Raw genomic sequence first — 27,868 nt, forward strand, 5'->3', positions numbered from 1 at the left:
GGCCCACAACATTCCTCCGACTATAGTCTGGGAAACCAATCACCTTTTGTGGGGCAACTCACAGGGACAGTCCTCCTCCAAATTTCCAGGAGGCTACAGTAGGTCTAGGAGCAGAGGTAGAGCCTCCTCCAACAGAGGCTCCACTACCCCCAAACAATGACATCCCGCTCCAGGTCCCCTCCTATGCTACTATAGTAGGCGGTTGCATCTCACAATTCACCCACGTGTGGGAGGGGGATCACTTTGGACAAGTAAGTGTTATCCACCGTGGCGGGCGGATACTGCATAGAGCTTCTGCAGAAACCACACAACTACCCGCCAAGACCCAGAAAAATGACACCAGAAGAAAGGCGCATATTACTGGAAGTGGTGAAGACCTTGCTGGATAAAGAAGCCATAGAAATAGTCAGAGCAAACCAGGTAAACACTGGCATCTATTCAACAGACATCCTTGTGCCAAACAAAGACTTAACAATGTGCCCTGTACTAGACCTGCGCCCAGCAAACACGTATGTCAAGCCACAGACAGTCATGACAACACTCCAGGAGTTATTTCCTCTCTTAAAACTGGTATTTCATGGCAACATTAGATAGAAAAGATACATGCTTTCATATTTCAATGTTCCCAGTGCACAGAAAAGTGTCCGGTCAAAGGTTTGAATCCAAGAGGATCGAATGCCATAGGGTCGAGCCAATAGTACTCTGCTCTTTTAGGCTTTTTAGCACCGTTCGAATCTAGGTGTAGTTTTGCCATGGGACGATTTTCAACTGCATCATTACTGTCTGTACTCTGCTTTTTAGGCCTTATAGCATCGTTCGAATCTAGGTGTAGTTCTGCCATGGAATGAACTCTCAATTGCACCATTATTGCCTTGCATACTGCCCTTTAAGGCCGTCCAGCACATCTCTGCCTCTCATATTATTACTCACGCTGGCCGCCCACCACACACTGTGTACCACACCCATCGCTCCTTAACCAATGCTTAGCCGCCTAGCGTCATATGTATTGCTCCCAGTCCACATTGTAATCTTGCTGTGCCTTATGGTCCCTCCCAGACCACATCATAATTTTATTGTGCCTTACGGCCGCTTAGAGGCCACTCCTACCACTACTGGCTGTGCCCTTTGGTTGCTCCCAGGCCACACTGTAATTTGATTGTGCTACATTGACATCTCTTATTACCTTAGGCTCAGAGTGGGCTAAAGAGCATCCTATCTGTTCCAGACCACATTGTAATTCTGTGGTGCCTTATGGTCACCTAAAGGCCACTCCTGCCTAATGGTCGCTCCTAGACCACATTGTAAATTGGTTGTGCCCTATGGTCGCTCCTAGACCCCTTTGCAACTTTGTTGTGCCCTATGGTTGCTCATCTACGCTCTTGCCGATGCCACCTGCTGCTCGTAAACTACATTGACATCTCTTAGTACCTTAGGATGCTCTCTAGCCCACTCTGAACCTATCTGTTCCTGCCTACCTCAAGCTAGGGCCACCTTGACTGTGCCCTCCACTACCAGCATACAATCATGCCCATAGCTTCCCGCAAACTCGCCGCTCCCACCACCACACTGCTCACTCTCCTCGTTACACTCACTGCTCTCCAACTCTACACACCAATCTGTCCCCTTGCACCTACGCCACTAAGCCCACTCCCCACTCCCCAATCCACTGCAACCCGCTGCCCCGGAGACCTCACAAACTCGCTCACCTCGCACTGGCGAACCCCCGGCACCTTGCATCGCAATAATGTATAGACTGGAAAGACTTGGAGCTCGCACACAGACTACTAAATTCAGCACACAACCCCCTCCCATAGAATACAGAAACTATAGATTGAGCTCCCGCACCATTTCCAAACTCACTCCTCGCATTGTACACCCACTCTCCCACAAACAACCACCCACGAACCAAACCACACCCCACAATAACACCACACACAACATATCGGACATGTCTACCACCCACATCTCCACAAATAAACCACACACACCTCACATCAAATGTGCCCTTCTCAATGTCTGCTCCCTCCCAGCTCATGCACCTGATATTCATGACCTCATATCCAACAATAACATTGACCTATTAGCCATTACAGAAACATGGTTACATGAAGCATCAGGCCCCGCTGTTGCACTTGCACTACCACCCGGCTTCACTATACTCAGACAAGACAGACCAGAACGAATAGGAGGTGGAGTAGCCATCATCTACAAAGAGAACCTCCAGCTCCGACTTGTCAGTCACTCCTCGACCAACAACTCTGACCTCTTATCGGCTAAACTCACACTGTCACCCAACAGCACCATCAACATTCACCTACTATACCGCCCCCCAGGCCTCACCCTAGACTCTCAGGAAAAGATCATCCACATCCTCAGCAATAATATCAAAAGCTCCACCAAAACCCTTCTACTAGGAGTCCTCAATCTGGGATTCAATGATGCTAAAGACAAATCTGCAGTCACCCTCACCAAGGAACTTGGCGACCTAGGCTTCACCCAAAAAGTAGAAAGCCCCACTCACACCAAAGGCGGCATTCTTGACAGGATCGCAGACCATAATTGCCTCTACACTATCACCTCCAACTTTGCACTGCCATGGACCGACCACAACTGTATCAAATTCTCTATTCCTATCACCAAAAACCACAAAACTCTGACCCCTGCTATCGCTGCACAAGTCAGAAGCTCAAGAAAATCTGAGAGGATAACCTGCGCCCCTACCTCAACTCCCCCGAACTAGCACCCCCATTCGCTAATGACCCCAATATTCTAGCAGACCTATACAAAGAGGTCATCACTAAAGCCATCAATGAAATAGCACAACTTGATTGGAAAAAAGAAAAAGAAATCTCTACACACTAACTCCTGGTTCACTGAAGAACTCACTCAATGCGCTCCCACAAAAGAGCAGCACTAAAAAATTGTCAATCCAACGCCTGCAGCAGCACCAAAAACAAATTCAACTCTATCTCCCTCCAATACAAAGCAGCTATCACCGCTGCCAAAGCCAACGCCTTCAACACACAAATCTCTGATGCCAAATCGCACTCTAAAGAGATCTTCGCCATCTTCAACAAACTCATCCCCCCCCCCCCTTATACACCGGATGAAATAATCAAAGACGAAGCTTGGTGTGCCAGCATTCAAGCTGCCATGCTACACAAAATTGACCTTCTCCAAAAGAAAATCAAAGACCATTGCAAAGCATTACCTCAACAGACAGGAACCAATCTTACCAACGCCCCACCCACCTTGTCCAAGCCCAACATACCTGACTTCTCTTTCAGGGATGTCACTGAACCTGAAGTTATCAACCTACGAAAAAATGTCAAACCTTCCCCCTGTAAAGGCGATATTTGCCCACCAAAACTTGTCAAAGACTGCGGAGACTGCTTTGCGCCGCTCTTTACGGCTTTCATCAATGCGTCTTTTAAAACAGGCATCATCCCATCCTAAAAACACCTACCCTCGACCCCCTACAAACCAACAACTACAGACCTATAACCACAATGCCAATCCTCATGAAATTACTGGACAAAGCCGCACAATGCCAAATCCAACACTTTCTGGAAACCCACTCCATCCTCTCCACTCCACAAGGCAGTCAGGCTTCCGGAAAGGACATGGCACAGAAACCGCCCTGGTGGATCTGAAGAGTCAGATCACCCAAATCATGGACAAGTGCAAGCCAGCTCTTCTGCTCCTTCTAGATCTCTCAGCCGCTTTTGATCTGGTTGATCACAAGACCCTCACCTCACACCGTCAGCCAACTTTTCTAAAGAATCTGCTCTCTGGGTCACCTCCTTCCGAGAGGGAAGAGCCATGAAAGTCTTCTCGGACATTGCCAATGCTACTCCCACGACAATCCATTGCGGGGTCCCTCAAGGATCCTGCACTGCACCCACACTCTATAACCTGTTCACTAAGCCTCTTTTTGACAAACTCGACTCACACGGTAACACGTACACGAACTACGCGGACGACACACAAGTACTCCTACCCCTCTCAGGATCATACCACAAAGACACCAAGGCACGCCACACGATCTATTCCATCATCCAGGCATGGATGGCAGTTAATGGCCTCTACCTCAATGGAGACAAGACTGAAATCATGATACTAGGTCAAAAGAGCGCCCTAGACAAACTGGACAAACTGCACGCCAACTTCTCCATTGACAACTCCATCATCCCCGTATCCACAGCTGTAAAGACACTGGGAGTATACCTAGATTCCTCACTATCTATGACAAGACAAGTCAGCGCAATCACCTCCTCATCTGCGCATACCACCAAACTCATAAACGCCATCAAGTCATACCTCTCTAAACCCAACTGCCTTTCTATAGCTAGAGCAACCATTGCAGCCAAACTGGACTATTGCAATGCCCTCTTAGCAGGCACATCAGCAAAAAACCTAAACCGACTTCAAGTCACGCAGAACAATGCTCTATGGGCCGCTCTTAGCATCCCAAGAAGAGAGCATATCTCCCATGCCAGACACTCAGCCCAATGGCTCCTGGTCAAAGAACGGATCACACTCAAAATCCTCACCCTCACACACAAATGCCTCTCTCTCTCCGCCCCGTCCTAGCTATCAGAGACCGTCTCCAAACCCTCCTCCTCCCGTCCCACCAGGACGCAATACACCAACTTGCTCTACATCCCACGCATCAAAAAAGTCAAAGCCGGTGGCCTAAGCTTACCCTACATTGCCGCCAAGACCTGAACGCTCTTCCTGCAGACATTAGAGCTGAGAACTCCCTCCCTATTTTTCGTAGGAAACTGAAGACCTCTTTCCTTGCACAATAATATGTGACAGTCGTGAATCTATGTAAATATACTGCACTGCAAATCTGTATAAATGTCATATTCGCCACTGTAAATAATGTATTTTTATGTAAATAATGTAATTTATGTAACCGAGATATGTCTGTAACAAGCGCCACGATGCCCCCGGGCTGACGTGCACTCTACAAATTTGAATAAATAAATAAATAAATAAATGGGCCATTTTTTAAAAAACTTTTTTAGATATATATATTTTTTGGGTTTCCGTATAGGAAAAAGTGTTTTTTACCACAAACAAAAGGGGTTTAGGGGGGGACCCGGGTTTAGTACAAGCTCTTCACTGGTGGTCCAAGGCAATTTGCTAAAAGGAAAACCCTTTCTCAGTCAAACAAATGAAGCAATACTAACTACAGATACATCACTCTCTGGATGGGGAGTCCATTACCCTCATCATACAACTTGCGGCCAGTGGACACAGACTACAGCCCAAAACCACATAAATCTTCTAGAACTTAAAGCAGTTTTCAGGCACTGCAGGCTTTTCAGCAGCATCTAGTAGGTCAAACCGTGCAATTCCTCACAGACAGCACCACTGCCATGTTTTACCTAAACTCTCCAAGTCTGTCCAGGCTATCCCACAAAATTTGGAAGTGGGCACTCAAGCGGAACATGTTCCTAGTCTCTCAACACTTTCCGGGGGAACTCAGTGTTCTAGCAGACTCTGAACAGAAGTCCTCTACACGAGGAACACGAGTGGCAAATCCACAAAGACATAGCAGACAAAGGGCCTCATCACGAGTTGGGCAGTGTAAGGAAGGCATGGTATCAAGAATAGACAGACACAAGTGATCACAGTTCAAGGGTTTTTATTAAACTGTATAGGTAGGTTGGAAAAATGCCTAATCTATATCTTCGGAAGTTGTCTCTCCTGCTTCCGAGGATCTGAAAGGTTCAAATAACAAAGTTCTTTCGGATTGCACTTTAGGTGGTGAATCTTCACCCATGGGTCCCTTTCTTCCGGGCGTAGACCCCTCTCGAATATTAGCCTCCCACCCATCGGCTTCAACTATGGCTTTTCACAAATCAATTTCTCTTTTAGCACTCAAAAATCTTAATAAACAGTTCACCGGTGACATCCCTCTACTGGGTTCACTTTTGTCAACACACTGTTTCTTGGGACTTCAGACTTTGCCCCACTTTATTGGCATCCCTCTCCCGGGTTCACTCTTGCCATTTCAAAATTCCTTTTACTTTCTTCTGATGTAGGATTTACTTCCCTTATGTTTTCAATGGTTTGTCGGTCAAAGACTTTTGACTGTACAGGGATTTTGCTAGACCCCTGTATGACCACTTTGACTTTCACGGCTCCCCTAGGACCTTCTGGTATCAGTAGTTTCATTCAACGCGAGATCAACCAGAGTGTCCGAGTGAGCACCCATGTGGTGCCAGACTCCTCTGCAGCTGGTCTTCCCTTAACAATGTACAGTTCTTTGAACTTTCCTCAATGTTCCACTTTGCGTCTTTTATTCAACACAGCTCAGTTTCTTTATCGCATCCCCTTCGACTCACCGGCTGTGATGAACCGCTTGGCTTTTCATTCTATCTGGAGTCAAGGCTGGTACCACGGTAGCAGGCGTCTCCCTCTGTCCTGCTCATCAGCGTAGGCACGCTCTGTACAATTGACATCTGCTACAACACACTCTGGCTATTGTTCAGTCTTATGTTTTCTTCTGCAGAGGCTTCGCAGGTCTGGGTCGGAAAGGGCAAGGTCGCTTCTCTCCCTGTTGCCCTTCGATACTCGCTGCCTTTCTCCTTTTGAACTGCCGTGCTTGGATAGATCTCTCGTCGTGCGATCTGCCTTGCTTGTAATGTGCTCTTGTGCTCCACCTTTTATCCCTGTGGGGAAGAGAAAGGGCCATCAGGTGTGTATGATTCTGGTCAGTTGCCTGACTCTGCCTGACCCTTCTGTCTGGACATGTCAGGTAAACCGCTCTAGAGTTAGTCCGTTATCTTTCGTGGTGTGCAAAAGTGTTTGTATGGAAAAAGGCCAGGCAGTGTTTCTGAATGTCCTACATGGTAGGATGGGGATACCGCATCTCACCCACCCTTGTCCCACTTCCACTCCCAGAGGAACCCCCATCCTGGTGATCCCTCCCTTACTAGTCCCCCCTTTGCCCCCCCAGGAACTAGATCTAATAGCGATGGCAGTGTCCTGGCCACCTGGATGACAGATCCCCAGGGACTAGCTAGGGAGACACCTTCAGGTTTCTCACAGCGGTATCCCAGCAGTAAAACCGCTAGTATACCTCCCAATGCAATTACCATTACTGCCACTTGATCTGGCGCTATTTGCGCCCGGATCCCAAGTTGCGTTGGAGGTGTAAGTCCCCATTTATTTGTTTTAGTCCATAGGACTCAATGGGGCATTTTCGGTGAAGTTACTGCGGTTGTAATTGCGCCCAAGTAATTGCACCAGAAATAGGCAGAACGTCTGCAGATTTCACTCCAGCTCAGAGCTGAAGTTGTGAAGTTGAATCATCTGAAGTTTCCCCAAACTCTGGATTGGGCAGTGCGGTCATAGCATTACCGCTGCATTTTTACTGCACCAGCCAACCCCTGGTGAGGCCTGAAATATTCTCCCTGTGGGGTCATCCTCCCATAGATTTGTTTGCAACAAACCAAAACAGACAATGCCCAGACTTCACATCCAGGTTTCCCCAACCAGGATCCAAGGGGGAACGCCATGTGGATGAGTTGGTCAGGGAGATGTGCTTGCCCTTTTCCACCGACACCACTCCTCGGCAGGATATTGCACAAGATGCACCAAGAACAAGTCACTCTAATCCTGATCACTCCAATGTGGGAAAGACAACCATTGTTTCATACCTACTCAAACTAGCAATGTGCAAACCAATCAAACGTCCGTATCCCTTCAGCATGCCGTCCCAGCACGAGGGGACAACACTCCATCCACATCCTCAGCCTATGAACTTTGCAGCTTTGCTCCTGAAGTCATCGAGTTTGGGCACTTAAACCTTCCTCAAAGGTGTATGGATATCCTCAAGGAAGCACGGAAACCCAACACCAGGCACTGTTTAAGTGAAAAAGGTTTGTTGTTTGGTGCAGATCACAATCCTTAAACCCAATTGAATGTTCACCATCCAACATTCTACACTACATGCTTTACCTATTCGACTCTCTGGTTTAATATTTAATTTGATCAAGGTACACCTAGCGGCCCTGTCTGCTTACACTACGTGTCTTGATGGAAGGTACCTGTTATAAAATCTTTCATAGAAGGAGTAAAGAGACTATACCCTCCCATTTCTAACCCTCCTGTAGGTTGGGACCTTAATGTTGTACTCTCAAAGCTCATGGGTCCGCCTTTTGAGCCAATGCACAAGGCCAGCCTAAAACACTTAACTTGCAAGACTGCCTTTCTAGTAGATATCCCCTCGATAAGACAAGTCATTGAGCTACAGGCATTAACTCTACGAGACCCTTTCATTGTCCTCCACAAAGACAAGGTGGTTCTTAGAACACATCCTAGATTCTCACCAAAATTCATATCCAATTTCCATGTTGATCAGTCCATTAAACTACCTACTTTTTTCCAAGCACCATTTAACTCTGCTAAGAGAAGCCTCCATACTTTAGATATAAGGAGGGTGTTCTTGTACTACATAAACATAACAAAACCTCTAGGGAAAACAGACCAACTATTTGTTTCCATAGCACCTGGTAGGGAAGGAGATCGCATTTAAAAAAAAAAAAGAATCTTATCTACAGATGGATAGTCATGTGCATGCAGCTGTGCTTTTCACCATCAAAAAAGACTCTACCTTTTACACCAAAGGCTCACTCTACAAGAGATAAGGGAGCTACTTTGGCGTTTATTGGAAATGTCCCCTTAGACGCAATTTGCAAAGGAGCTACTTGAAGCTAAATTGATACATTTACTCAGCATTACTGTATTAACACTCTAAAGCAGAATAATTTGTGCGACCAGTGGTTCTAAAACATCTATTTGCCGCTGTACCTTCTCACAACCCATCTCCTTCTCCAGGTACTGCTTGCTAGTCTATGCATGGCGCGTGATCTAAGCAGACCCACAAGCCTCGGAAGGCATACATTATTCACCATAATTGTATTTCTGATGCTTGTATCTGCTTAGATTCCCATGCGCCTCCCCTCCTGGAGTCGAAGGTGCATAGATGTTTTTGCTAGATCTTCTTTCTGCTTTATTACCTGTGTACTTGGTCTACACTTCATGCAACCTCATGTCAGAAACAAAATCATCAGAGGGACCTCGGTGAATGAAGGACCATGGGTACAGTAGACGTCACACTAGGGATAGTTTATTTGTTTATTCATTTATAATGCACACCAGACCCGAGGGTAAGAGGGTGCAGCAGTATAGGATATGCGAAGCTTACATAGGTTACAAAGGTTGCAAAGTTACATTTACACTTGTTAATGATAAAGACAGACTGACGCAGTAATACAGTAAGGTTATATACAGGATATTATTCAGAAATTGCCAGTAGTGTCACAACAGAGTCGGGGTAAGGGCAGTAAGAAAAAAATCAATTTGCAGTATTAAGGCTGTGTCTATTGTGGCTGCGGGTGAGTGAGGGTGGGGGGCACTGACTAGCTGAACGATTGTTTCAAGTGGTTGATGTAGTTGGATCTAAAATTGAGGTAGGATTTCTCAGCACGTATAGTGTGGGGATAGTATTACTAGAGCGCCCAGTCGACGTCCCTTTTCGAGTTTCGAAAACAAATAATGTAATACGCCGTGACTACCACTAGATGTCGGCCTATGCAAAGCATGTGAATCTAAGAAGATACTAGCATCAGAAAAATATAAGAAATTCAAAATCCGTAAACACTTGTTAAAAAATGAGTGCCTCAATTCCAAATGATAAATAAGAAAATTGTTTACTTTAGTGAATGAAGCACTTGCCTTCAAAAGTGAAAGCAGCAATGGAAACAAGGCATTTTTTTAAATTTCACACTGTTAACAAAATATTAAAAAAGAAACATTGCAGATATAAACCAACATTTCCCATCAAGTTTCTGCTGTACATACAGATGAAACCAAAAGAAAAGCTTTCAACAAGTGGTAGTTGCCTAATACAGCAAACAGATGGTCATGTACCAATGCAAATAAGTTCAAAAACATCTAGCAGTTTAAACAAGAAGTGTCCAATATTTAAGGTGTGAATCGCTGACACTTCGCATTTGCTGATGCTTTTCGGATCGAATCCTTTATCAAGGCTGTTATACTGCTTTTTCTCAAAATTCATTGAAAATCTGTAACCTCATGGTCCAGTATGTTTGTAGGAAATCAAGCATTCCAACTTTTATGTTGCATCTCTGTCTGCCTGTCCCACTCGGGGTGACAAAGCAAAAACTAAGAGGTGATGGCTGGAAGGTTTAGAATGAATCTTAACCTCTGACATTGCTCTGGGCAATGTTCCAGACCATCGTTTTTAGCCTGCCAAGCCATTACAGAAAGGGAAAGACCATATGCAAATCAGGCTTGGTCTTGTCGTCTGTTTTGTTGTAGTCACCCCGAGTGGGACGGGTATGCCCAGACGTGGGCCTAGATACGCAAGCTACTCCTCACTGAAGAGGCCCAACAAGGCTGAAACATGTCTGGGGATGCTTGTGGTATCATGCAGAAGGGATGCGACCTAGCCGTTCGGGCTGGCCTGCCCCTTTTGGGGTGGGACTAAGTCTGATTTGCATATGGCTTTTTCCCTTTTGTAATGCTTGGTAGGCGAAGAACAAAGGTCTGGAGGGTTGCCCAGAGCAATGCCAAAGTTTAAGATTGATTCAAAACCTTCCAGCGATAACCCCTCTTTTGTTTTACATTACATTTTGTGGTGACGGGCATTATGGGGAGCATTTCAATAGGGCTTCCAGCAAGCTTGGTGGGTCTCTGGGATGCCTTAGCCACTACTTCTTAGTTGAGTAAGATCTCATCCAACACAGTTATACTGGCCTCAGTGTCTCTAATGGCAGAAGTGTCTTGACCATTGATGAGAACACTGTCCTTGAAATATTCTTTTATATTATCAGGGATGGGGTTGTATATATCCTGGCTCTGTTGTTCCCAGGAACCTAAGGACACTAACGTAACTCTTGCCTGAACTCCAATGGGTTCTTGTGCCAGAGTGTGAAAGATAGCATCTGTCATAGGAGCTTTTCCTCCATCTTGGGCGAAGGCTAAGGAGACAGTCGGGACCCCTAAGGGTTTACCCTTGTATCTGGGATCCCCTTTCACAACTTCACCAGACCCACAAACCACACATTTACAAATGGTGTTCTGGAATGGTGGTTTCTGGTAACCTCCCTCTGGTTTGGCTCCAGAGGTTTCACTAGCCGTATTGAACTTAATATGGGTTTTCTGGAATTTGGTACTTTTGTGGGCCTATTTGGATGGATTAGTTGTGGAAGTTATGTTCCCATCCTTTTTCTGCTCCTTTCCCTCCTCCTTGTGAGAATGCCCAGCATCCTTGCTAGTGGCCCTGTTGGCTACCCACAAGTCTGCAGCTAGTGGTAACTTCTTGGAATCTAACTCTTTTGAGTCAGCAAGGTGCTGTCCCAACTCTGGGGAACAGGCATTCAAAAATGCTTTCTAGCATAAGACTTCTCGTGCCCTCAAAGGTTTTCACTTTGTGGCCTTCAGTCCACCTATCTAAATCTTTCAGTGATTCACATACCCAGGTTGCCCTTAACACTGTCTTTCTTTTTATGCTCCCTGAACCTTTTCAGTTACTGGGAAGGAGTCTTTCCCTACCTTGCTATCGGAGCTTGTTTGACAAAGCTGTAGTCCCTTCTTTCTACTACATCCATCTCCAGAATCACATCATAGCCATTCTGGGGGAGCCTAGAAAGGCCCCAAGGAACTTGATCTTCCTCACTCACATCTTGCATCTCACTTGCTAGCACAAAAGCTTTCAGCCAGTCTATCACATTACATTTACCATCATACTGACTTACCAGTTCTTTAGGGAGCTTGGGCTTCCTAGTCCTAGAACCATCACCACCAGAGGACCCTGAAAGCAAAATGTACCAAAATAAACCTTCCTCATCTCTAGTTCATGATTCAGTTTTCTTTTTCCCTCATATCAAGCTTTCTGTACTCCAGTTGTAATTGCCACACTCCTGGCTTTTTGGTTCACTAACTCGAGAAGGATTTCTGGAGACATGCTATGGGGGGAATGACGGTATGGGAGGTAGGGCTGGTGGGGGGTACTCCTAACTGTTACTAGCTCTTCCTCCAAGTCAGTTTCTTCCTCCTCACCCAGGTATGTGTTTATCAACATCACACTCAACATCCTCACCCAAGTCAATATTTAATCTAGGTGACACAGGCCTACTTTGGGACTTTGCTACTTTGGGAGTCCAGCAGCATAAAGATCAAATCACATTTGTTTCCTTTTGGGCTGATACCTCTTTGTCACCACATTTCTTTAAGTTGATCAACTTTAAGGGTAAAAAGAGCTTCATGCTTGAAATGTTCCATGATACTGATTTTGTAGGTTTACACTTACAAACTTATTATCACCAGCATTGGAGGACGGTTTCTCTGAACACTTGTATTCTCAAGTTCAGTGTGTCCAAAACTACACAATCTCACTGCTGTAACACCACTTGTTAGGGAGTTTTACAAATGTCCACCTATGGTAGGAATAGAGAAGAGTCACTCTTGGATGTACAGGTGTCCAATTCTTAGATTTGGCCCAAACTACCCAAAAGGTTTCGTAGCCAGGCTTAGTCTAGGAGGAAAGAGGGCTGTAGGAAGGCACACGGGACTCTGAGCACAGAAGGTGGTTCAAAGAAACACTGACACACTAGCAGTTTATATACAAATAACATGTATCATATATACATTTAGGTTATGGGTGTAAACTATGTAAGAACTCTTCACAGTAAAATAACAGAAGAATAAAGGTTGTATCCTTTAAATCAAAATGGAATAAAAGGAGGCACACTTTAAATCAAAGTAGGATAAATGCAATGTTAAAACTCTTGTAACAGATAAGCAAACATTTAGATCACTCTGGTAACTTAAATGAACCCCTGCTTAACCAGGCGTCTGAGGTCCAAACCTATAATAGGTCCTGTACACAGCCATGGGTCACTGGAGGTCCAGTGACCAAGGTTGAGGAGGGAGGAAACAGGTAGAGCAGAGTTCTATGAATAAGTTGTCTTGTTTGCAGGTAAGTACAATAGTTTTAGTAAACTAGGCCCAATGGGTTGTTCACCGCAAGGGGACCAGGGTACCCTGGAGAGGGGTGCAAGTAACTGCTTAACTGCAGCCCTCTCTGTGCACTACTAAATCACACAGCAAGACCAAGGTATGTACCAAGGCTTGAGACAGTACCTTTCCAGTGGAGAATTCACTGCAGTAGGTCGATCCACCAGGTGAGGGGACAGATGTCACTGGTTTGGGTTTCTTTGCCTGGAAGGCTAAATATGGTCCTTTGGAGGGTCCAGCCAGATGCACTCGAGCAGTAGGACACCCAGCAGTGGATTTACGTGGCACTGGGCTGTTGGAGTCTTTCACAGACTCTGGATGCAGATCGCTTATCATGCAGTGGAGTTTGCACCCTTTCTTGGTCCTTGTCTCAGTTGAGGAGACCTTCAGGAGTGGGATCCAGTCACTGGAGGTCTAGAAGGATGCCTACTAAGTTACAGATGAAACCGACCTTCGGCAGACGTTGCACTGGAAAATGGCGCAGGACCCCTGGTATTCGTGAATTGCAGACCGTGGAGGTTGCAGCTCTTCAGGGATCACTCACATTGACGTTCGTCTTGGAACTGGTTGATCCCACCAGTCCAGGGGAGGAAGTCTTCCTTTTTGGGTCTTCCCTGTTGTCCAGAAGTTGATGTCGGGATACAGCGGTTACTCAGCTGGCACTGGTGGTAGCTGGAAGTAGCTGCAGGCATTAGTCTTCTGCTGCGGATCTTCAGTCCAGTGGTCGATTCTGGGGTATAGTTAATAGACCTTCTCCTTTTATGTTGAACTGGCTAAGCCCACCCATCGCACCACAAGCCTCTCATGCAAATCTGGGAGGTTGGCTGTCCAAATGGACAGCCAGCCTCCCAGTTATAACTGATTCCAAGCAGGCACACTGTAGAACAAAGACGGGTAGTTTCAGACTCCTCCCCACTTCCTGTTCTTTCAAGCCCTTGGAGATCCTTGGCAGGCATCTATGCGAAACCTGCCAAAGAGCAGACTCCTCAAGACTACCCCCACCCTGCTAGGTAGAAGAATGCCTCAAAAAAGACAAGCCAAGAGATGGCTTTAAAGAAGTACAGTCACCATTTGAAGGGAACGGTGCACCGTGTGTCACCTGTTGCAGCTGAGAAGACAGCCTGCAACACAAATTCACATAAATTGGGAGAAAAGTATCCAACGCCACTCGGATAACTTGCCACTGTAACAAAAGTACAGCATAAGTGGAAGAAGGGATACTTTGTGTACCCTCAGCACTCCACATAAGGTGGGGTGTGCTGATTCCACAAAATAGAGGTCAAAGTGGATACAAAGGATCCCTCCTGCCCTGTTAACGTAATGTTATCACAGAAAAGTAAAAAAGGAAAGCTCAAGGAGCTTCCCAGCAACACTGCACAGAAAGTGCTGTGTGCTGCAATAAGAAATTGCAGATGCCATACAGTTGGAGGAAAGGATAACTCCAAAAGAGAGTATCCAGAAGATATACAAAAGGATCCCAAATACAGAGTAAAAGCCTGAGTGAGTGTGGGAAATGGTTCCCACTCACTCAGCAGAGTCAGATTTTAAAAAAAATAGAGTCCAGCCAAAAGTGCTGGGGGGACTTGCAGGTGGAGAGAATTTCACATAAAAAGGAATTCTACTCTTAATTGGTTTTAAGGGAGTAGGTGTAGCTGCGCTTTGGTTTTGTCTTCCAGTAGTGCAAGCCGTTTTTCCGCATTGGTAGCCTAATGTACCTTTTCTGGTAGCCTTTTGGGCACAATTGTGTGCCCACATGGCAGCCTCCATATTGGTTTGAACTGATTTAGACCAGTGTCGGTCCCTGGGCTTTACCTCTCCCCTCCTTTCCGGTGGGGATAGTCTGGGCTGAGTAGCAGCCCCACTGATCAACCAGTAGGATTGCATTATGGTGCCTCTACATCGGCAGCCAGGGGTGTCATGGTTCAACACCGGATAGGAGGCTGGGGGGAGGGGCGGGTGTATGTTACTGAAGACCCAAAGTTGGAGGGACCAGGACCAAAGATGAAGTTAGTTGACCCGACAGATGATCTCCATAAGACAGAAATTGTCACAGCTGGGATGAAGTTGGCAGTATAGTTCATAAATTGCGGTTTTGGGATAAAGCTATTAGGAAAGCCACTTGAGGCCGCAGACGCTGAAATAACGGTACTGCCCTTGACAGTCCGGGCAATGAAGCGGTCCAGCAGTAGCCAGCCTAAGTCACAACACATGCACACCCAGGAGCTGTAAGAGAGAGCAACCCTCCATATAGAGGTACAGAACCTCCTGGTCCTGTGGGATCAAGGGGAGGGAGTTCTGTCTGTTACTTCTGGTCATAGGAGAGGCACTGGCCATAGGAGAGGCACAGCTTCACCTTCAGGTTTTTAAGGGGTCAGAAAAAGCTGGTGCAGAGCGCTTGTATTGCTATCGTTGGAGGAGTCCTCCTTTCTTGTGCTTCTGGATCGAATCCCAGCATTTCACAAGTTATTGGTGCAGTGTCTCTGCTTTTGTTTCTAAGGCGGAGGGTGCACCCAGACATTTATTTATTGGGTATTTATAATGCACCTATACAGCAAAAGGTGTTGCATAACTCAAGGTTTTGGCAGCCAACCAGTGCTGGTCACCACGTTCAAACTTTCCAGGGTGAACTCCGATATCGATTTCAGAGACTTTCAAGCATCTCAGCCCCGCCACCACCAGGCACTTGCAGGCACACCTACCCAGGGCCCCTTTCGGAGCTCCTGGCCGAAGCTCAAGCGGGCAATGACCCTATATGATCATTCACTGGCGCCACATACAAAGGCAAACAAGTATCGTTGCTAAATTTCTGATTTTTAACAAATTAGAGATCCCATTTTAGGGCTCTGTCAAGGAGCACGAGAATGCTCTGTTTGATAAAGTGGCCACACATGGTGCAGTCGCAACATAAGGTATCACTGCTACCAACCAGAACCTAGGCACAGTGTCTGTGCAAGATTGCCCTCCCCGCGAGACTGAACAGCCCCTTTTCTAGGAGGCAATAGGAGTTCTCAGGAGGCACATTTATAAGTATTATCCTCAGTGTGACCTGGCCAAGCCCGAATGGGGAAAATGGTCAGGGCATTGCAGAAAAACAGCATTGGGCGGCTCGCCAAAGGGTAGCAAAGGGCCTGTCTACCGAACAACATGGCCTACTTTAGTTCTGCTGTAGCATGAAAACTGAAGTTTTTGTCAAAGATATGGGCATGTTTCCAGGTGACTGCTCTGAAAGGTTTGAAATGGGGAAACTTCTTATGAATTGAAGCAGACTCTGCCATTTTTTTGAGTGCATGCAGCTCATGGAGCATGCACTGCCTCTTCTGACCGATGTAATGGCCACAAGAAAATGTCCTTTCCACAAAAGGTTTGGCAGTGCTGATTTGTACATAGATCTGAAGAACATAGCAGGGTTTTCAGGGTGGCTGTGATAAAAGGCTCGAAATGTAATTTATGTACTACAAGAATGTTTGTATTGATGTGGTGAGTTTCACTTAAGTGTCATGTGATGCGGTGGTCTGACTAGTTGCATACATGAGGGGAGGTTCTTGAGCCATTGAGTGGGGCAGTGAAGAAACAAGCAGACCATGGTAATCTGGATATGTTACAGAAATTGAACACCATTTTGCACAGGAACACATTTTAGGGGCTGATATGGGGCAGCTCTGGGTCAAGGTGTAAATTCAGACTAGGAATCCTGTATCCTTGAGGGAAACGAACCCTTCATTAAGTAGGTCCCATAACGGAACTCCAGATTGTGTTGCTGGTGCACCCTGGCTGTATTGACCGTCTTCCCTTCTGGTTGTCTAGAAAGACTGCAAGTGCTTGCAGTGCAGAGCTCTACATTGAGGAAATGGTTACCTGTAATCCAAAGTCCAATTTCCCTATTTCTGAAGTCTGTTTATGAAGTATGTTCTCCACTTTACTTCCGATTTGACCAATCCATGTAAAAACCTCCTGAATTCTCTTCCTACAGGTCAGCCCTCTGTTCCAGAAGCTAGAGAATGACCAAATTGAAGCTCTTCGAAAGCGTTTTGGAGGAGGGCAGGTAAGAATGACAGGATGAGTAAAACTTATGCAGAGACTCATTTTTGGGCTTTTCTTAAGCTTCAAGAAAATTAACTGAAGGGCTATGTGAAGTTGATGTACATCATCTGTTAATGTATGCTGAGCAACTCTATTTTTGCTGACCTGTGGATTGTAAATGATGTGTTTCAGCTGATGTGAAATGTGTTTTGCCCATCTCTTGGCTAACCACACTCAAAAGATATTCTCTTGATCTATCATTGTGGCAATAACTGCTGAACTGGTGGGCCATTAGCGCCTATGGTAATGCCACCGTGGCTCTCGGGCCTTAACGGTGGCCCTGGGGGCCTTACGATAAGGTGGTAATGGCCCGCCGGCGAGGCGGTTATTGCCATTAGTATTCCGGGGTCTGCAGGCTCGGGATACTAGTTTTCCTGAGTTTGCAGCCCCGGAACACTAATGGCTTACAAAACCATTTCAAGCAGCATGTCTTTGACGTTTGAAAAGTATGCGCTGGTTCTAGGAACACTAGACCATGCATACTGCTTCATTAGTACGGAGCAACAGGGCGCCATATTGGGCAAAGTTGCTCCGTACTAATGAATGGTCCCTTCTCCCTTTCCAAGGTTGTTTTGAAAAAAAGTGTACCCGGCACGCAAACGGCATTCGTGCGTCCACGAGATTACACTGTGGTATGGCTCGGAAACTCGCCAATCCACGTTCAGTGTTTGCCGTGGACGCGGCGTGCCGGGTACTAATGTGCAAATATGGCCCACTGCCCCATCAATCTGTATGACTATATAATGTCCTCCCCATCTGTTCCAGTCCCATTTTACAGCTTGAATCTATTTTGGATTCACTTATTGAGCAAAAAGAATCTAGTAGCCCACGGAAATCTACTTTAAGAATAAGTGTCAGACTGATCTAGGTTTTTACAGTGTGTAGTCGGGCAACAGAGTGGGTACCTTATCCGTCTGTGCCATCACTGCATCTAGATCAGATTTTTTTGTGAAACTTTGAGGGATGCATTTTCACTGGTAACGTATTATAGCAATGCCTTGTATTCAGCGTAGAAAGACATTTCTAAAACCATTTCTTTAATGCAGCTCTCTTCCTGAATTGAATAAAACTGGGCAGCAAAGGCTCTAAAGGGGAATGGGAGAGATGAAGGTGACAGAAGAGTGTTGGCCACGAATGCCAGTGGAGGGCAGAATGGCTCAGAACAGCCCCACTACAGGATCGTTTCAGAATTGTCCAGCACATACAATCGTGGTGGGAGACGGACAATGAATGGGAGGGACAGACTTTGGTCACAAGGCAGTATAGGCAAATGCAGCAGGGATAGGTACTGGTGTCTCTTGGCTTGCTCTCCCGCCTAGCAAACCACAACATTCTGCACTGGAATAAAATAAATGTGCACACAACGTACCTATGCTAAACACATTAGGATTTTGATACAGAAGCAATTTCCTCTGGGGGAAATCAAGGTGGGAGACAGTTTTCACCTGCAATTCTTGCGACAAAAAATTGACTCGTAATAAAGGTGATCGTGTGGTGGAAAAAAATATGTGGACGTGGTTCTGGTCTGTGATCGGCGTTCTCATGTGTGGCTGGTGACCACATGTCTTGGAATGTCTTGGAATGTAAGGGTTCCTTCTGATGCTGGCTTGACTTAATTCTCTTCTCACCTGAAACTCTTTTCTTGTGCTTGTTTTCTCTCCTAGCCAGAGGAGTGCTTGGATGTTCAGGTAAAATGCCTGCGTGGTCTGCTTCCAGTCCTGTATGAATGTCCTGCTGTTTTTGGCTTTTCAGAGTTGTTGAACCAGGCCTCCAGATATGGGCATTGTCACCCTGTTTTATTTGATTAAATAAATCCAATTGTTTAAACAAAATAACTTCACCTAGGAAAATAAGTTGGCAGAAACAGTTATGCCCCTTCTCGTCTCCACTGCTTCCATGACATGTTAGTCAGTGGCATTGTTGTTCCATGTCACAAATGAGGTCCAAGTGGGTGGAAGAAAGAGGGCTGTACTATTGTCACTGGTACATCTGAAGAGGGCATAAATACATATGTTCTCTATATTAATAATTGCTAGAAAAGTCTCTGAATTGCAACAGTAATATCAATGTCCTGAAATCTGGTTTTAATCACCTAAACAGCTCAAAAGTGTAGTGGGAAACTACTTGACTTCAAACTTGTATCTGGAGACCTGCCTGTATGTGCTTTCTCTGGCTCTCATCCTAGTTCTAGAAATGTTGGCGTTGGTGGGGGAAGGGTGGTTGTACGACAATTGGAACACATGTGGCTGCCACCCCGGCCACCAGGTGGTATGCGTAAGGAGCAAAATGATAGGTTATTCTTTTACAAATACCACTCTGAAGCGATGCAAGCTTGTGACCTAATGAAGCTTATGACATAATGAGTAGGTAACGTACGTTCAAAGTCAATCGAAAGTGACACAGAACGCAACTGCTTATTCTGTGCATGTTCATGGGTAGACCCACATTACAAATTATGATTTGGGTGGTGTGTGCGCTGGTAAAGGTATTTATACGCTTTGGCAATGTTTGCAAAAATACCCAAAGGTCTTGTTCTGCTCGTCAAGGGAACATCGCTGATGTTGATAATATGGCTGTGAGCTGCTTCTTAATTCTTAATCGAGTTCGGAACCACTCATCTGCTCACTTCATGAATCTTGGAAACAAGATGTATTGCATGCAGCATGCTGAAATCTGTTTTTGGAATTGTGCCCAGTGTTTTAACCTTTATGGCAGAAGGGCTTACTTTAGTCACAGACTGGGTACATTATGGTGATATCTAGGATGTTGGTCCAGTCACTAGTGAAAGCTCACAAAATTAAGTTTGCCGAAAGGCCTAATAAAAATCAAACTGCAGGCAATTACAGCAATACCATTGCATTTGTGTATTTAAACTTCCTTCATTGTATTTCAACAGATGCAGCAATTATGTCATTTGAACAAATGTATTTCACGAGGAAAAACCTTTGGCCTTGGAGCTACGCATAGAATTTATGAAAATCCTCCCAATCAGCCCGTACTTAGGTTGCAGGACTTCTCCCTTAATCCCAGACTCTGCCAAGTTTTCATACGCCAGAGCAATCAAGGCGACACTCTCAGGGGATCGGGGTGGTAAAATAACGTACAGTCTAATAAGCAATAACACATTATAAAGGAATATTCACACTGTACCTGTACAAATGTTCTTTATATAGGCTTTATGAAAATGCATTGTGAAACAGCTAAGTAGCTTTTCAAGTATGGAGCCTATTCGAATGTTTGAGGGTTTCGTTTCGAGTCCAAAGAAGAAGTGTTCGGGTTAAAGACAACACGAAAGCTTTGGTGTCATGGTTAATCCCGGGATGTCAAAATATGAAGTCAGCACAAGTTGTGGTTTGGAAAACTGCATGACCTTAATGCAAAGCATTGAGCCAAAGACGAGGATGGCCTCACATTGACATAAAGGGTAGCTGTTAAATATTCCAGTGACAGCACAAGTTGCTGTCCGATGGAAGACCAGCGCCACCAGGTGTCCACCCTCTGGATGGAGAGCGGCCCAGGGTCCCACTGGTTAGGTCAGAGGGCCAAAGAGAGGCAAACATGATGCTTGCGTATGATGTAGCTCAACCAGTAGCTGCAGTCTCAGCAAACCAATGAGGCAAATACTGTTCTGGCATTTTGAAGACAGGACACGTGGGATTACTCATTCAGTGTGTTTGTTTGTTTGTCTGTTTCGTGTGCAGTAGTAGTTTAAAGATCCTTCCCATTGCTAGTAATTAAAGGTAGTGTGTTCTCTAGCAACAGTGAGCTGCGTAGGTTCCAGCAGCTGAGCTTTTAGAGAAGCAAGGCATCGTAGAGTCGAGTGGCCCAGCTGATTCAAGGGAAGGGAGTGCTGACGTGGCTTCCTCTGTGTTAGGGAGATATTATCAGTTTTATGCTTAATCCCCTCTCCTAGTTAGACCCCCAGCTCTTTTTGCTGGACTTCTGGACCCTTTTCTTTCTCTCCTGATTGAGGGGAGCATTTTTCCCCCATCATTCTTTCTTGCTTGCTCTGACTTTTGGAACTGTTCTTTTTGTATTACCTTGTCCAATGGAGTCCTGCTTTCTTCCATACCTCTTAAAGTCATCTGTGTTACACTTTTGCAGCACACGTGCAGTGTTGCTGGGGACCGTTTGGGTTCTCATTTTATATTCTTTCATTTTCCCTAAGAACTATGGTTTTTAAGGAAAGAGGGATACTTTGTTTCTCCAGCATGGGGTCTGGCATGGATTCACATGCTCATGAATATTCCCTGTTGTAAGGCTGGGAATCCTCGGTAAAAGAAAGTTTCACTTTCACTTACAAAACTGTAGTGTATATATGTGTGTGTATATAGGCCTGTAAACATGGGGTGGCTCTGAAGCGTTATATACATCCGCGAACCCAGAGGAAAATGATTATTAAAAAACATATCACCTGTGCAACAACTTATGTAGTCTGTGATCACATGTGGCTGTAACCTCTGGTACATAGGCAGCACAAAACTAGAAGTAAAACTTCGAATTTTACAACATCTTCGGGCCATTAAAAACAAAGATCCAACTTACCCCCTTGCCAAGCATTTTGAGGAAAAGCACAATGGAGACATCTCATTGTTTAAATATTTCGGCATAGATAAAATCTTACCACACCCAAGAGGAGGTAATTGAGAATAAAGATTTTCCATAATGTCTTGCTAGAAAGTCTTAATTCTATTAAAGAGACGGAGGCAAGCATTATGCTTCTCTTTCTTTTATTTAATTAAGAAAGGCTCAGCAGCAAAAATATTTTCTTTAGTGCATGGAAAATATGTAACTAAAAACATAAACAGGTAATAATGCCAATGTCTTTAACAGTCCATAAAACTCCATTTCCCAGGAAGCCTGAGGAAAGTCCAACGTGATGTCACCAACATGTGACTAAATCCTCCAATGAGTAAGCATATCCCTCCATAAACAGTCCGGGATATGATGACACTTCCTCTTTCGAAGCTGCGAAACTGTCCAGTAGAAGGTGTGAAACTGAAGCCATCTCATAGAAGCGAAAGTATGCCGAGTATTAGGCAGACTTGTCTGTTGACGCTTTCAAGAGAGAAAAAATCGCAATCAGTTCATGTATATTACAACCCTAGTTCCCATATAGGGGTGGGAGAGAAATACGTTGTTACTTTAATGAACAATACTGTATTCAAAATCAAGCAATCATTTTGCAATATATGTATAACCATTCAGAATGATGTGTTAAAATTTCTCGCCGGGTGGGATAATGCTCGCCTCCGTGTCTTTAATAGAATTAAGACTTTCTAGTAAGACATTATGGAAAATCTTTATTCTATGTCAAGACCGGAGGCTCCCATTATGCTAGTTTAAAGCTTACTTACCACAACGGATGCCGGCTGTTCTACCGGTTTCAGGTAGAATTGCTTAAACACAGATTCACTTGCCCAGTCTGCCATTTTCATGATGTCGTCTAGTCGGATCCCGACTTGGAAGGCCTTGGAAGCCATGGCTCCTCTCACGGAGTGGGCTCCGAAGTGCAAGGTATCTATTCCTGCTTGGGTCAAGGTCCACCGCACCCAGCGTGCTAGAGTTGGGGCGGAAACTGCTTTGTGAGGTTTGCGTAAGGCTATCAAAAGTTGCCCTTCTGGTGCAGTCCTGAGAGGCGCCGTAACCTCTTCGTCTTCAGGCATCTGACTAAGCAGAGCTTGGGCTGATCCTTGAAGGCAGGATAAGAGATCACTCTTGAGTTGCACTTAGTCCTTCTATGTATCTGGAATATAATGCCATTGGGGGGAAAAGGTTCTGCCTGCTAGGTCTAAGGTTTTGACATCAGAAACTCTCCTGCAGGAGACGAGGCAGAGCAGTGTAGTGAGTTTGCCGGATAGGGCAGTGCGGGATAGTTCCTCCTTATCTGGCCAGGACAGAAAAAGGTTGAGCACTTTATTAACGTCCCAAAGCTTGCTGTAACAGGACGGAGGCGGGACTGTAAGTCTGATGCCCTTGAGTAGCCTGCAAATTAGATGGTGCTCTCCTGCTGGAATCCCTTCTATAGGATTGTGGCCTGCTGAAATGGCAGAACGGTACGCGTTGACTGTCCTGTAGGCTAGACCTCTTTCTGCTAAGGATGCTAAGACATTCAGAATTTCCTCTATAGGTGCTGAAACTGGATGTAGTCCTTTTTCTTGACACCAGTTTCTCCAGGCATTCCAAGAGTTAGAGTATCTTTTGAGAGTGGCAGGAGCCCAACTTTCTTCGATGAGGCTGACTGCCATGTGGGACATGCCTGGAACTCTCCACCTAGACCTGGAATCCTCCAGGCTGCCAGGGTCAGAGATCCGTGGAGGAGTAGAGGGTGACGATGTCCCGCTGGATCCAACAGGAGATCTGGGAATTGGGGTAGAAGGATTGGAAAATCCGAAGAAAGTTCCAGAAGAACTGGATACCAGGTCTGAGAGGTCCAGACTGGTGCTATAAGAACCAATTCTGTTTGTTCCTGACAGACCTTCGCCAGGGTCCTCGCAATCATGTTGAAGGTGGGGAAAGGCATAGTGCACCCCTTCTGTCCAATGTTGGAGGAAAGCATCGGTCGCCGTCGCTGCTGGATCCGGATTCCAGCTGAAGAACACTGGAAGCTGAGTGTTCAGGCGAGAGGCAAACAGGTCCTTGGACATGGGACCCCATATTTGTTGAATTCGGAGGAAGACTTCTCTGTCCAGTCTCCAATCGCTGTAATCGGTCGTGTTCCGGGAGTACCAGTCTGCCACTACGTTCGTAAGGCCTGGCAGATACTCCGCTGTGACCGAAATCCGGTGTTGTAGACACAAATGCCAAAAATCTTTGGCTAATTCCGCTAGAGGTCGAGATCTAGTGCCACCCAGATGATTGATGTATCTTACTGCAGAGACGTCCATTTTCAGTAAGATACAACAACTCACTTTGTCTTTGGTGAAGGAGCGTACCGCAAAGGAACCCGCCAAGAGCTCTAGGCAGTTTATATGCATCTCGAGTTCTAGAGGAGACCAAGTTCCTCCTGTGGCTACTGAACCGCATCTCGCTCCCCAGCCAGAACGGCTGGCATCTGACTCTATCACAATGTCTGGTGCAGACCCGAAGATAGCTCGGCCGTTCCAGGCCTCAATGTGCGTAAGCCACCAGTTGAGTTCTGTTCATGCTTCCGGTGACAGAATCATCCGTTGTGAATAAGAGAGACTGCGTCTTAGGTGTTGTCCTTTCAGTCTCTGTAACTCTCGATAATGCAGAGGTCCAGGAAAGATAGCTTGGATAGAGGAGGAGAGAAGTCCTATTACCCTTGCTAAATCCCGAAGAGAAATCTCTTCTCTCTGTAGAAGTGTGCAGATCTCCCGTTTGGTACAATGAAGCTTGGCAGTGGGAAGACAAAGTTGAGCTACCACAAACCCTAGAAACTCTAGGCTTCTGGACGGAAAAAGGATAGATTTTTCCCAATTTATGAGGAATCCGAAACTGTGCAGTAGGTCTATGGCTAACCTGGTCTGTTGCTCTACCAGTGCTTGAGACTGAGCCATAAAGATCATATCGTCCAGGTATATGATCAGTCGAACGCCTTGTTCTCTTAAATGTGCTACTACCGGTCTCAGGAGTTTGGAGAAAGCCCAAGGAGCTGAAGAAAGACCGAAGGGCAGACTCGTAAATTCCCAGTTTTGAAGATTCCAAGAGAATCTCAGATAGCTTGCGTGGTCCTGATGTATGGGTACCGCGAGGTACGCATCTTTCAGATCCAATCGCATAAGCCAGTCGTTGGGTCTCAGAAGGTCTCTGAGCATGTAAATACCCTCCATTTTGAAATGGCGGTAGACGATGAAATCGTTGAGAGCCTCCAGGTTTATCACTGGACGCACTTTCTCTTTTCTGCGTACCAGAAATATTGGACTGAAGAAACCGCCTTGGCTTGTACAGGGGCGAATTGCTTGTTTCATCGCTAAACTGCGAATCTCTTTGTCTAATGCAACCTCGTCCTCTTTGGACATTGGAATGGGAATGGGACGGGCTGTTTGAAAGGGCTGTGCGAAGAATTCTATGCGCATGCCGCGAACTGTATCTCTGACCCATGCGTCCCCTGACAAAGAATCCCAAGCATGCGCAAAAGGAGCTAGCCTCCCTCCTATAGGCATTTGCGGCGCTGGCGCTGCAATGGGTAGACTGACCTGTGGTTTGTTGTTGAGCTGGATATCGCCCGGCTCTCCTCCAACTGCGACCTCTTCCTCGCCCTCTCGATGGGAAGAAGGTATCTGTGCGATCTTGCCAGGCTTGTTGATCCCTGGATTGTTGAGGTCTTCTATCGAAAGAGTATCGGCCGGAAGAGCGACCTCTGCCTCGTCCGGCCCTGGTGAACATTTTTGTAGAAAAAACTCTTCTGATGGATGATTGCGCTTTGTCCAGCGCAGTGAAGGTGCCCACAAATTTTGACATCTCCTTCATGAAGGAGTCTCCGAAAAGGAGACCTTGGGCTGCTGCTCCAGATTCAGAATCTGCTAACTCACTTAGCTTGGCGTCGATTTTTATAGAGAATACCTTTGCGGCGCTCAGCTGATATGGCACAACTGGCGCTTCCAAGCAAACATATGGCTCTTTGAGCCCAACCTGACAGTATCAGAGGATCAATGGGTTCCTCTGTATTTATGGCTGCTTCAGCCAGGTCCATTATCTTTGCCAGTGGACCGGTGACATCCAGCACTCGGTCTTGGCATGACTTCCAGGCACGATCTATGCCTTTACGTGGATCTTTAGTATTCTTTCCAAAGAAAGTAATCATTTTGGAGTCTAACTCCGGTGTCAGGGCCACCTTATCTGGGATCTCTGGGCGTGGACATTCTGCCCTGAGTCTTGCTCGGACTTCATTGTCCAATGGCTTACGTAGCCTGTCTTTAATGTAGTCTGTCGTCCTAGAAGATGGTTCCCAGTGTGAAGACCAGGGGTGCACTAAGTCCTCTGGAGCAAACATCCCTTTTGAGGAAAGGGAATCTTTGGCTGACTTATTAGGGATGGGGACTGCCGCAATCCCTGAGGTTGAGGGTTGTGACCCTATTGTCTGCACATCTTCGTCCAAAGAAACTGGAGATTGACTGTGACGGTCACATTCCTCTGGGTCAGAGCCCAGATGATATCCCTCTGGGTTAACTGGTCCGAAGTCCCCGTTTTCTTCCTCGTGGTAAGAGGGTTCGTCACCGGAAGGGAGTTCCTTCCTATTCAAAAAGGCCTTTTTCAGCCTGGAGAAGGCATCTGATAGGGCAGCAGTGGCTGGTACTGGCTGGCTCGAGGGGGTCGTAGAGTCTTTACTCAGGCGAGCCGGTGTACATCCCCCATCTGAAAGGTGCTTTCTTTTTTGTGTCTTTTTTCTTGGTAGGGATTTTTCCTGTAAATTCTCCTCCATGTTATCTAGGCTTTGCTGTATAGGCAGGAGCATTTCCGACACAGCTTTCTTGATGCTAGTCTCCACCGTGGAACCCAGCACTTTTTCCAGGCTGGAAGCCATAGCCACTTCATCAATATCCAAAGTATCTTCCTTGTATCCAGACCAATCCTGGCCCTCCTGAGGGAAGTACTGAGCTGCCATGTTGTTAGCACCTTTATATTTACCCTACTTCTTTTTTTTTTAATATAATTATCTTAATATATTTTCATATTTTTTATTTTTATTTTTTATTTTTTTTGTGGGCAGACTGCCTTCTCTCGATGCCCAGATCCAGAAGGGCATGAATCAGCTGTGCACTGTCTCCCTTTGTTTTCTTTCACTTGAAATTGACTTCGTTAAAATGATGCTGCAGCTTCTGGCACTCGCTATCGCTAAATTTGTTGTGAAATGCAACGGAAAAGCGATCGCGGGCGCCAGAAAGCTGAGGAATGGACCTGCAGCAGCTTGTGCTCCCTCTGGTGACCGCGAGTGGAATCGCGGTCACACGGAGACCTAACTGCTGCTTCCCGAGGCCCGGCAACGCATGCTGCCTCGGGAAGTAAAGCGGAATACGTTTGCGAGGGTCTGTAAAGACGGGCCCTCACAAACAAGGAAAACACGGCTTGTAAAAGCCTAATGAGGTATAAACACCTTGCGCAGTACTCTCCGACGCCAGCAGGAAGCAGCTGGCGTCAGAGATAATTCCAGTCACGCTCGACTGACGCGAGCGCGTCGGACTGGAAGGAATTAACCCTTCATACAACGCGCGATAATCATAAAATATATACTAAATATTCAGCAAAATCAAGTAAATTCAATACATATAATGAAACAACATAATCTAGAATATGAGGCACTTATCTCTTGCTGTGAGCAGCAAAGAAAGAGGAAGTGTCCTCATATCCCGGACTGTTTATGGAGGGATATGCTTACTCATTGGAGGATTTAGTCACATGTTGGTGACATCACGTTGGACTTTCCTCAGGCTTCCTAGGAAATGGAGTTTTGTGTGTTTCAGGACTGTTAAAGACATTGGCATTATTACCTGTTTGTTTTCAGTTACATATTTTCCATGCACTAAAGAAAATATTTTTGCTGCTGAGCCTTAATTAATTAAATAAAAGAAAGAGAAGCATAATGGAAGCCTCCGGTCTTGACATAGAATTAAAGTTGAGACAAACTGAATGTAAATACATCGTCGACTACCAGACAAAAAATCCAGGTGGCCATAACAAGGACGAGGTACTCTATACATTTGTGGGAAATTAGAACTGTTTTTGGATATATTTGTAATACGTATACACAAAAGGCAAATAATGA

The 27,868-nt window shown here is 45.7% G+C and overlaps 1 protein-coding gene across 2 annotated transcripts in view; it reads left to right on the top strand.

Moving 5' to 3' along the window:
- The window catches only part of MARS1 (methionyl-tRNA synthetase 1), a 413,330-nt gene that overhangs the window by 296,326 nt on the left and 89,136 nt on the right, over nt 1-27,868 (top strand). The window contains exons 19-20 of one of the 2 annotated variants that reach the window (XM_069653588.1): nt 17,033-17,104; nt 18,807-18,830. In XM_069653588.1, the coding sequence (XP_069509689.1) occupies nt 17,033-17,104; nt 18,807-18,830 (96 nt within the window). The remainder of the gene's footprint in view (nt 1-17,032; nt 17,105-18,806; nt 18,831-27,868) is intronic. The other variant, XM_069653589.1, reaches the window with a different exon arrangement.

Source organism: Ambystoma mexicanum, chromosome 3q, assembly GCF_040938575.1.
Source record: "Ambystoma mexicanum isolate Mex_15411 chromosome 3q, UKY_AmexF1_1, whole genome shotgun sequence".
NCBI classification, from domain to species: Eukaryota; Metazoa; Chordata; class Amphibia; order Caudata; family Ambystomatidae; genus Ambystoma; species Ambystoma mexicanum.